The sequence below is a fragment of the Telopea speciosissima genome, chromosome 9, assembly GCF_018873765.1.
Source record: "Telopea speciosissima isolate NSW1024214 ecotype Mountain lineage chromosome 9, Tspe_v1, whole genome shotgun sequence".
NCBI lineage: Eukaryota > Viridiplantae > Streptophyta > Magnoliopsida > Proteales > Proteaceae > Telopea > Telopea speciosissima.
This window is the reverse complement of record NC_057924.1, coordinates 17,922,691-17,934,118: the sequence shown is the minus strand read 5'-3', so window position 1 is coordinate 17,934,118 and position 11,428 is coordinate 17,922,691. Positions and strand designations below refer to the sequence as shown.

The 11,428-nt window shown below is 42.6% G+C and overlaps 1 protein-coding gene across 1 annotated transcript; it reads left to right on the top strand.

Moving 5' to 3' along the window:
• The first annotated feature begins 267 nt into the window (after positions 1-267).
• LOC122638699 (MLO-like protein 12) lies at positions 268-11,213 on the top strand. The gene is made up of 14 exons (XM_043831551.1): positions 268-384; positions 492-549; positions 719-945; positions 1,631-1,747; positions 2,218-2,278; positions 7,911-7,999; positions 8,181-8,255; positions 8,693-8,781; positions 9,331-9,380; positions 9,464-9,504; positions 9,601-9,774; positions 9,888-9,923; positions 9,994-10,122; positions 10,551-11,213. Exons 1-14 carry the CDS (start codon positions 268-270, stop codon positions 11,211-11,213), a joined length of 1,926 nt encoding a protein of 641 aa, XP_043687486.1.
• Positions 11,214-11,428: the final 215 nt, after the last annotated feature.

Below are 11,428 nucleotides of genomic sequence, written 5' to 3'. Positions count from 1 at the left end.
GGTGCCCAACGGGCTAGGACACTAGACCGGTATCGCCCGGTTACTAAATGCGTCAGATTTAATAAACGGGCCAGACTTTAACCGGACAGGATCGATCGATTCTACCGGCCCAGGCTTGGAATTGACACCCCTAAATAAATCCATGGTCCCCAGTAAGACCCAGACGCGCCATTCAAAAATTATCTTCTATCTCTGTTCACCACTTATATATATATATCCCTCATAACGTGAAGCAGATACAAACAAGAAAAAGGTCAGTTTGATCAGATGAACACAGAAAATGGTTCCCTGGAGGAGACACCTACATGGGCTATTTCAATCGTCTGTTTGGTCCTCATCCTTCTCTCTTTGCTCATTGAGGGTGCACTCCACCTTCTAACCGAGGTATGTATGTATGTATGTATGTAAATGCATGCATGTATGAATGTTATGAATTGTCCGGTTGATGAGTCCATGGTTGAGATTTTTTTTACTATTTTGAATGTTTGCAGTTTCTCAAGAGAACAAAGAGGAAGTCTCTAAATCGGGCACTCCAAAAGATCAAAACAGGTCATGAGCTTTTCTTTCTTCTCTTTTCGTTTTTTTCTTTATCCGATGGAAAGGCTTATAAGGACTTGGACACCCTCTTTTTTAAGACTAGCTTTTCAGAATGAGTTTTACCTTATAAAGTCTCAGAACACAAACACGCAATAACATCTACATGTATTTTTTATTGTAGAATTAATAATATTGGGTTTCGTATCATTGCTTCTGACGATTACGGAAGTGCAAATATCCAAGATATGCGTGACAAAGGCTTTGGCGAACTCTTTTCTTCCATGTGAAGTAGAAGTAGAAGTAGAAGAACAAGAATACTCCTCTGTTGTCCCTCAACAAGAAGCAGAACTAACCTCCAAACCACTAGCTGCTACTCAAAGTATAGAGGAATCCTCTTGTGCAGCAAAGGTGAGGGATATGGATTTATTGTTTTTGAAGTAAGTAAGCTCTTCCATTGTTGTTTTCCAATTGTAAGTATCTAACAAGCTAAGAACCCATGAGGCTATTTTTCGCCAAAAATCAATTTGCCATCCCTGTAAGGGTGGTGCTTAATCCGAAGGGGGTAGCGGAGTTGGCATGGGCATTGGTCTAAATCGACAAGCAACCTATACTCTTACTTGCTTGGGGCCACTCACCTTGGATTTAATTGGCTTTCCACTTACATCCTTAAATGACCCGGTCCTATGACTATGGGGTTCATATGCATGGACCCGAAGGAATAGTTACGCCGAAAGCCTGGATACCCTAGTTAACAAAAAAAAAAAAAAACGGGTGGTGATATAAATGGGTATCTCCCTAGCTGCCTCTTCGGCGTCCTATTGATCAAGGTGTGATCTTGTAATCTTGATCTTGCTCTTCTCGGAGTTGGTCACGATACCTTGTGGTTTTGAGTTCCTCTCTGTTTCCACTTGTATCCTCTACAGATTCCCTTGATAAGCCATTGTTTTGTTGTGGAGTTTCTCTTTTTGTCTTCTTTCTCTATTCTTTATTATTCTTTCCTCTATTTTGGGGGAGAAAAAGAAATTTTAGGCTTCGTTGAATATATTAATCATTCATCCAAAAAAACGTATGTAACAAGCATGATGGATAGCAGGGGATGGTGTCACTGATGTCAAGGGAAGGTGTACGGCAATTACAAATCTTCATCTTTACGCTGGCGGTGTTCCATGTCCTATATGGTGTTCTAATCATGTCTCTTGGGATAGCTAAGGTGATTTCAATTCAATCTTTTTCTCTTGACTTAGAGAGAGATGTTTCCATTGTATTGACATTAGAGAAGTCAGTATCAGAGCTCCGTAATGTTTCCTCCATTTGTGATTCTTATGATTAACAAACAATGAATTATCAGATTTGGGACTAAATAGGCCATTCAAATCAATCTCATTTATTAATGTTCCCTCTTTTCTGGTCAATGAACAATGAAAGGTTTAAAGCCAAGTGGTTCACAATTAAGAGTTCATGAGTTCAATTCTTCTTAATTGGGCCTTCCTATTGAGAAAAAAGACTTTATCTTTAGCTGGTGATCAAACAAATTGTCAAAGATCCACTTGTTTTTTGTATTATTTTTGGTAGTTTTTCTCGTGGGCCATAAGCTGATATGTTTTTCTTCCTTTCTTCTTTTGTCGTAGTGTTTATTTGTCTTGTACGTAATTGCATTTTGTTAATTAAACAAAATTTCAGATGAGAAAGTGGAAAACATGGGAAGAAGAAACGAAAACCCTAGACTATCAAATCGCTAACGGTACGTTCCCTCTTCTTTCTTTTTCCTCTACGAAGTTCTAACCAAAGAAAATTCAAATTTTATAGGTGTACTATACCGTACGTTACGTAGATGGACAGTAGTGGTCAAGGGAGGGAAGAAAGGGCGGGTTGACGATGGGGTGGGGTTGCGTGACAGGGTAAGGTTGGGAGCTTTCTTCGGAGAAGAAGAAGAAGAAAAAGAAACGGATGGAATTAAATAAATAGACAAAGGGAAAAGGACCCTTTGTGTACCTCTGCCCAGATACAGCGGGGCACCAAATGACCGGCACACCCCTGCTTTTCTAGGGGCAGGGTGGTATTTTGTGCCCCGCTGTGTATGATGCAGGTACGCGGTCAGGTGGTGTTCTTTCTCCCATAAACAAAAGGGAGGAAAAAATGAAAAATAAATATAAAAAAAATCATTCTTAGAGAGTGATTGGGTTCTACAATAATTGTAGGGTTAAGGGAAAAAAATGACCCTTAAGAGGAAAAGGTTGTTTTTCTTACCTTTGCCGCATGTTGGTTCTTTAGTCGTTGTAGGAGAGTAACTATTTTCTTTGTAGAATGAGATGATTCAGATTCTTTTGAAGACAACCGCTTTCTCAATTTATTGGTGCATTACTAGTAGAGTGCAGTTCTCAGTATTAGACTTGGATATTATTGCATGGGATTTCCTTGATTGATTGTATTGAATATTACATAATATATAGGTGTAGAGTTTACATAGATAGCCTAATCTATGTTAGGTGTGTACACTACACACAATGGATTACAAAAGATTACAAGGGATTATAATTGATTCTTCTCAATTAGATGAGGTGGAAGATAAGACCAAATATTGGGTTCCCAATTTTAGGAGGGAATTCAATATTTGGTCAATACGCCCCCTCAAGTGGAAGGTCCTGAGCATCGGAGCTTCAACTTGTCACAAAGAAATTGGAACCGGGCCGTTGCTAGGGCCTTGGTGAGAATGTCGACGAGCTGATCCTTAGTGGAGAGGAATTGGACTAGTAACTCACGTTTGGTGACTCAATCCCGTACGAAATGGAAGTCAATTTCAACATACTTGGTCCGAGCGTAAAACACCGGATTGGCGGAGAGATATGTGACACCAATATTGTCGCATCACAAGATGGGTGGACCAGATAATGGAATGCCAAGCTCTGTGAATAAAGATTGAAACCATATCAGCTCAGCAGCTGCATCTGCCAAGGCCTTGTATTCGGCTTCAATGGAAGAGCATGCAACGGTGCGTTGTTTGCGTGATATCCATGAGATGAGGTTGGTACCAAGAAAGATTGCAAATCCACCGGTGGATTTCCTGTCATTACCACAGCCAGCCCAATCAACATCACTGAAGGCTTGTAACCGAAGATCAAAGTGGCGATCTATCAATAGGCCATGGGACTGGGTGCCCTTGAGGTAGTGAAGAATCCACTTGACCAACATCCAATGATTCTCAGTTGGGGCGTGCATATATTGGCATGCCTTATTCACTACAAATGCCACATCTGGTCTGGTCAATGTAACATATTGAAGCGCGTCAATAATAGAGCGATAGAGTGTGGGATCGGTCATAAGAGAGCCAGAGGTAGCTATAAGGGCCATTGAAGTGGCCATTGGTGTTTGTAGAGGCTTGCAGTCTGTCATACCTACCTTAGTCAATAGATCGCCAATATAACGAGATTGGCAAAGGAGGAGACCCTGGGCATGGGGGAAAGCCTCAATGCCTAGAAAGAAGTGTAACGGGGCCAAGTCCTTGATTGTAAATTCCGCCGCTAGTTGCTGGAGAAGGGCGGATATACGACTTGGGGAATTCTCGGTGACGATTATGTCATCAACATATATAAGAACAAATAAGATGTTGGTACCCTGCCGATAAATGAACAAAGAGGGATCCGTCTGCGAGGCCCTGTATCCAATGCTAAGAAGGAACTGAGAGAGGCGTGTGAACCACGCCCTTGGAGCCTGTTTGAGCCCATATAGAGACTTCAATAATTTACATACATGATTGGACTTAGCTGGATCAACAAAACCCGGAGGTTGAGACATGTAGACCTCTTCTTATAGGACGCCATGTAAGAAAGCGTTGTGAACATCTAATTGGCATATGGACCAACCATTAGAGATAGCTAGAGATAAAATAGACCAAGTGGTTGTGGGCTTGACAACCGGACTGAAAGCTTCAGTGTAATCAAGCCCAGGCTGTTGATGATAGCCCTTTGCAACAAGGCGGGCCTTATATCGCTCAAGAGATCAATCCGCTTTCCGCTTGACTCGATACACCCATTTGCAGCCCACAATATTCTTAGATGGGGGAGGGGGTGGTACAAGGTCCCAAGTGCCATTTTTTAAAAGGGCATTAAATTCCTCTGTCACCGCCGTTCGTCATTCCAAAATCTTGTTCGCCTGAGTGAAACAGGTGGGCTCAATGGTGGAGGGGGTGGTGGTAGATAGGGCGGTGGGAGTGCTGTTGAGGTAAATATCATGGAGAGACCTGGTGCGCCTCATGGGGGAGGGGGAGGTGTTTGGTTGAGGGGGCGGGGGATGTGGGCCCGGTTGGGGTGGTGATGGGTATGGGCTTGGTTGGGGTTGGGGTGGGGGTGGGGGTGGGTATGGGCTTGGTTGAGGATGGTTATCTTGAGGAGGGGTTGGGGTCGTTTGAGTGAGGAGAGGATGGTTATCTTGAGGAGATGGTGAAGGGGGAGTGGGTAATGATGGTAAGTTAGTGGGAGCAATTGCCCAAGGAGGTGATGGTAGAGGTGCCGGTGAGGGTGTGGGGGAGGAGAACTTTGTGACAAAAGGAAACTCAGATTCATGAAACCGGACATGCCGAGCTATATATATTTTATTGGTAGATCGGTCAAGGCAAATATAGCCCGTGTGAGAGTTACTGTAACCTAGAAATACACATGGGGTAGACCGGTAGTCCATTTTGTGGTGATTATATGGCCTTAAAAAGGGGAAACATAAGCACCCAAATACGCAAAGAAAAGAGTAATCGGGCGCTTTGTGAAATAATATTTGGAAGGGGGAAAGATTCATGGAAGCCCGATAGGGCATTCTGTTTATGAGATAAACAGCGGTGTCAAATGCGTTGTGCCAATATTGCTGGGGAACAGAGCTATGGCCAAGGAGAGAGAGGCCAGTCTCAACAATGTGGCGATGTCACCTCTCAACAGAGCCTTGTTGCTCATGGGTATGGGGGGCCGAAATTCTATGTTGAATGCCAATTTGGGCAAAGAAGGAGGGGAGAGTGCGATACTCACCCCCCCCCCCCCCAATCGGTTTGGATGGAAATAATTTTTTGCAAAAACTGGCGTTCAACCATAGTTTGAAAACGACGAAATATATCAAAAACTTCAGATTTATGGGTCATTGGGTATAACCATATGTATTTGGAAAAGTCATCCACGAAGATGACAAAGTACTTATGGCCAGAAACAGAGGGAACATGGGCAGGGCCCCAAACATCACTAAAAAGTAATTCAAGCGGAAATAAACTTCTAAAGGGGGAAAGGGGTAAATGTAAACGGCAAGATTTTCCTAATTGGCAAGCCTTGCTAAGGGGGGATAGGGATTTATTATTACAAGGCAAATTATTTTGGCGAATCATACGAAGAAGCAAAACTTTATGGGGATGGTCCAAATGACTATGCCACCCATCCAATGTCGTTCTCGCAGCAATATTAGCACTCATTTGAGAGGACGACGAGGAGAAGACATACAATCCATCCTTACTCGGGCCGGACAGAAGAACCTCCTTGGTTGTTCGATCCTTCACAAGAAAGAAAGATGGGTAAAATTTAAAAAATGCATTATTGTCAGTAGCAAATTTTTGAACGAAGAGGAGAAGTTTAGAATTGCAAGGAACATGTAAAATATCACGTAAATGAAAAGAAATAGAAGATGAAGGAGAAGTGATGGAGGCGGAACCGATGTGCGAGATCGGCAGTCCCTTACCATTACCAACAAAAAGCTGCTCATTACCACCATATGTATCGTAGTTTGCAAGGGCTTGGAGATCCGGGGTAACGTGGTGTGTGGCCCCCGTATCGGGGTACCAAGTTAGGGCCGCAGATGGGGGGTAGGGGGTGGGAAGGAGGGGGTGGTGCCGTGACAGTTAGGGGTAGGGAAGGGAGAGGGGTTATGGAGAAAGGGGTTGGGGGATGTGTAATGGGCAGCGGGTGGTCCACGTTGACGATAGTAACAGTTCACATCGGAATGATTATTGCGGCGACAAAGGGAGCACCACATTCGGCCTTGACCCCGCCCTCTTGAAAAGCTGCCAGAACCACGACAACATCGTCCACGGGAAGACCCACAACCAGAATGAGAGATCTGAGCATCGGGGGAATCCTTGGAGGTGAGATGGGCAGTGGGAACAGTGGCCATGAATGCAGGGGGATGAAGAGAGGAGCTCTTCAGAAATTCGTGGCTCAATAGCAACGAGTGGAGTTTAGTAAAGGGAAGGGGTCCAGTCCTTGTAAGCAATGAAGGAACAATGTCCTTGAGTTCCGCCTTCAAAGCTCGATATACATGTAAATTGAAGTTCTCATCCGTGATGGGTTGACCGGCTGCAGCAAGTTCATCCGCCATAGTTTTAAGGCGATGAAGAAAAACAGAGACAGTCTCATCAGGGTGTTGCATAGAGTCTTTGAGGCCAATGTGAAGGGCCATCAGCCTAGTTTGAGATGGAGAGCCAAAAGTAATTTGTAGAGTTGTCCAGAGATCATGACTGGTGAGTTTTCCAATTGCAAGAGGAACAACGTCCTCAGAGAGAGAGGCAATGAGCAATGATCGAAGTAGAGCATCTTGTAGGCGCAAAAAAGAGGCATCAATGCCATCGGTTGGGCAGGGATAGGTGCCATCAACATATCTGTAGAGGTTTTGCCCTTGAAGAAAGGGCTCCAGTTGAGTCTTCCAAAGGAGATAATTAGTGGGGGTAAGCTTGAGAGAGAGAAGGTGATGGGCGGATGTGGAAGATGGAGGAGAAAGGATGGTGGTAGGAGACATGGTGGTGAATGCTCCAGATGTGGGGATTTGGGCAGCCATGGAGGAGGTAGAAGAGAAGATGGAGAAAAATGAGAGACTAGAGAGGGGGGAACGTTTGAAAGAGGAAGGGAGTGGGTGGGTCTAATTTAGGTGTTAGCCTATAATTGGCTCATGATACCATATTAGACTTGGATATTATTGCATGTGATTTCCTTGATTGATTGTATTGAATATTACATAATATATAGGTGTAGAGTTTACATAGATAACCTAATCTATGTTAGGTATGTACACTACACACAATGGATTACAAAAGATTACAAGGGATTATAATTGATTCTTCTCAATTAGATGAGGTGGAAGATAAGACTAAATATTGGGTTCCCAAGTTTAGGAGGGAATCCAATATTTGGTCAAATACGCAGGAGGTTATGATTCACCTTTATGTCTTCACCTTGTGCCATAAAACACTCCCCTCCCCTCTTTCTTATGTAGCTGTAGTTTGTGATTTTATTTTATTTTTTGATGAAATTATGTAACTGTAGTTAAAATCCCATTGAATTATGATCTCTCTCTCTCTCTCTCTCTCTTCTTACTTCCTGTTTCTTTTCTTTCTTAATAAAAAAACAAATGCACAGACCCAAAGAGATTCAGGTTCACCCGTCAGACATCATTTGGAAGGCGCCATCTAAAATGCTGGAGCCAATACCCTCTTCTGCTTTGGCCTGTAAGTTTCTTCTTTTTCAGTTTAAATTTTTAATTCTAAACCAATCACTGGGAGTACTATTTCCTCAGTGACTCAGATTGATTATTTTCAATCCCTGGTTTACTACAATTGTCTACAGTTTTTGGGTTCATAAGTTGTGTATTATTCCTGAGACAAAAGAATACTTCTTTCTTTCCATCAGGTCTGTTTCTTTCGACAATTCAGTGGTTCCATTGCCAAAGCTGATTACTTCACTCTTCGCAATGGGTTCATAATGGTAATTGGGTCCCTCAGTTGTTCTGTGAAAAAAATAATAGGGCTGATGTTCTCTATGCCGCAACGCAGCCTGCCATTCGGGGGGTAGGGTGGTCATTTCGCCCATCCCCATGTGTCTGGGTGCAACCTGCGTTCCCAGCACAGAGAACATTTGGCCAAAATAATAACCCTAAAAATTATGTGGATTTATTTGGGCCCTCCCATTGGGTTGGGCTGAGAGGCGAAACATGAAGCTGAAGCCCAGGTCGACCACTTTAATGGGCCCTCTCTCTAATTAAAGTCCCAGTTTGTTGGGCCCCACAAAAGCCCCAAATAAGTTACATGCAAATCTCAGCCTCTCTTATTGATGGCCAACATTCTTGGATAAGTTTAATAAGAACCAGAAAAACACTAGAAATAGACACATTCATGAGATCCTTTCCTGTGGTTACTTATTAGGCCCACTTTGCTGAAGGCAGTGACTTCAACTTCCAAAAGTTCCTCAGCAGAGCCTTTGATGATGATTTTGAGCATGTGGTGGGAATCAGGTAAATGATCACCTAAAGAAAACAAACACAAAATGGCTTTGAAAAATGAGATTCTAATTGTCACCCTTATGGTGAATTCTGGAATGAGTCCACCTCACATTTATTCTACCACGTGGCAGTTCAGATGGGGGCCTGAAAATGTATGGACAAAATAGATCCCAAAGTCCTATATTCACATGTCAAATTTCAGTCTAATCGGAGTTTGCCACGTGACAAAAAAATCACCAAAAAAGTTTAAAGGCTACTAAAGGATGCAGAGACCGTCAACATTATATGGAAGGATAAATAATTGTATTTGAGACTGAAATTTGACGAGTCCTAGTTCTGCTGCAAATACGGTGACCGCTCAACAACTATCCTTTTTGCTTCTAGAAATGCTCCTCTGTATGTTCTAAATGGAAGTGGGTGGGACAGGTGTTGAGCACTGACTGTACATCATGCAGCGTAGCCAACCTCATAAACATTTCTTATTTATAATGGAAAGTGGCCGGGAACTTTTCTCAAAAAGAAGAATGTGAGATTCTAAATCACTTGGTCTTTCTTTTGCAGCCTTTGGATCTGGATCTTCTCTGTACTATTCATTTTCTTTCATGCACATGGTAAGAGAAAAATTAGTAAAACAATAATGCAAATGATTAAATGACTGTCTTACCGTTCCTCACTTCTGGAAACTCATCTGCAGGTTTCTATGACTATTTCTGGCTACCTTTTATTCCTTTAATGGTAGGATCCTGATCCCAATTTGTAAAGAGGGAGGACATCAAATGGAAACAATGCTTTTCTTTCCTTTTTCATTTGCTTGATTACTTTCTACTACAGATGGTTCTGGTTGTGGGGACAAAGTTGGAAGTAATTATAACAAAAATGTGTTTGGAGAGTCAGAACAAGTCCCCAGTGGTACAAGGAACTTTGCTTGTGAAGCCCAACAATGATCTCTTCTGGTTTGGCCGACCGCAGTGGCTTCTCCATCTCATCCATTTCATCCTATTCCAGGTAAAAGTAACACTTGTTGTCTTTATTAATCCATAAGAATGTATTAATCATGTAATAGTTATTGTTTATACATCATTAAATCCTGAACAACACTATTGGACATCTCATTGCAGAACTCATTTCAGTTGGCATTCTTCACCTGGGCTTGGGTAAGTATCTGATTTTGTTAAGTTTGGAGATTTATTTAGATCCCATGGTTGACCCAGTTAACTACAACAGTATGAATATGGTTTGAGATCTTGCTTCCATCGGGAGATAGAGAGCATCGCCATCCAAATTACCATGGGTTTGATCGTCCAGTTCCTCTGTGGGTATATGATACTCCCTCTTTACGCACTTGTAACACAGGTAATATTAAGCTTCCATCTTAAAATCAATGGGTTCAAAGTGAGTGGTCTCTTATACTTGATAGTCGAAGCATCCATAGCCGATGTGGGATTACCTCAATAGGTAAAAACATATATACATTTATGGGAGAAAGTTCTCTGTACGGGAGTGTGGCCTATGCCAGCATTCCCATGAGTCTATCTCTCTCCTCTTCATTTGAAAAGACACATTTTCCCCTTTGTTTTGAGGAGGAGAGAGATAGACACATGGGAACGCTGGTGTAGGTCACACTCCCAGACAAAACTACTTCCCTACATTTATAATGAATGCTGCAACATTTTAAAGTGTTGGGAATCAGAGCTCATAGGAATTGCAAAACAGGACCAGGGTCAGAGTATACAATTTTCTATTGAACCATTGCTTTTCCATCTTGGTTAATGGCTGAACAGATGGGCTCGGGAATGAAGGAAGCAATATTCACAGCACGTATTGCAAAGGGTCTAAAACAATGGCACAACCTTGCACGGCAGAATCTGTCTAAAAGCAGATCCATTTCACCCAGACATTCATCAGAAACCCGGCTAACTGAAACCATTGAAACTTCAGTTTCTGATTTACAAGAATTAGATATTGCCGAGCGTGTTGCCAAGGGCCTCAGGCAGTGGCACAATCTGGCAAGGTGGAATCTATCAAGAAAAAAATCCACTTCAACTAGACATCCATTAGATACCTGGACTACTGATGCCAAATATTCTTTTCGTGATTTGAAAGAATTAGATAATCGAGAGGATGGACAGTTTCCATCTTGTCCAGTCATGAACACCTGTTCTAGCTTAGAAACCACTGAAGAGAAAGAGAAACAACACCACATAGATCACGCGGTTGAAATCTCTTCTGCCCCTGAAATCATTGAAGAGGCTACACAGGAGAAACTCATCAGACGAGGGAATTATGGAGAGATCTCTTTCGCAGCCTCTTGGAAAGACCTGATGAGCACGAAAGGACACACAGAAATCACTTCAGTGCACGATGGAGCTTCCCCAATTGCAGTCATGAGCTGTCCTAACCCAGAAATCACTAAGAGGGAGTGCAGCACCACCATATTGCCATAGCTGTCAAGGCGGCAAGGCGACCCAACGTGGTGGAGGGGTGCCTAAGTGCTTAGGCGACAAGGTGCCCGCCTAGGCAACTAAGCTGCCGAAGTGTTATTTTTTATTTCCCCTTTTTTCAACCATTGTTTAGTATGCTACAATATATACCTTATATCATCAAAAATCGACATTAAGCCACATCAAGTCATCAAAAATCAACATAGAACTAGAAGACA

Coding starts and splice junctions, on each gene's coding strand:
- LOC122638699 (XM_043831551.1), top strand. CDS start 268: ATGAACACAGAAAATGGTTCCCTGGAGGAGACACCTACATGGGCTATT. Junction 2,279..7,910: donor AGACTATCAAATCGCTAACG/GTACGTTCCCTC, acceptor ACAAATGCACAG/ACCCAAAGAGATTCAGGTTC. Junction 8,782..9,330: donor GAGCATGTGGTGGGAATCAG/GTAAATGATCAC, acceptor TTTCTTTTGCAG/CCTTTGGATCTGGATCTTCT.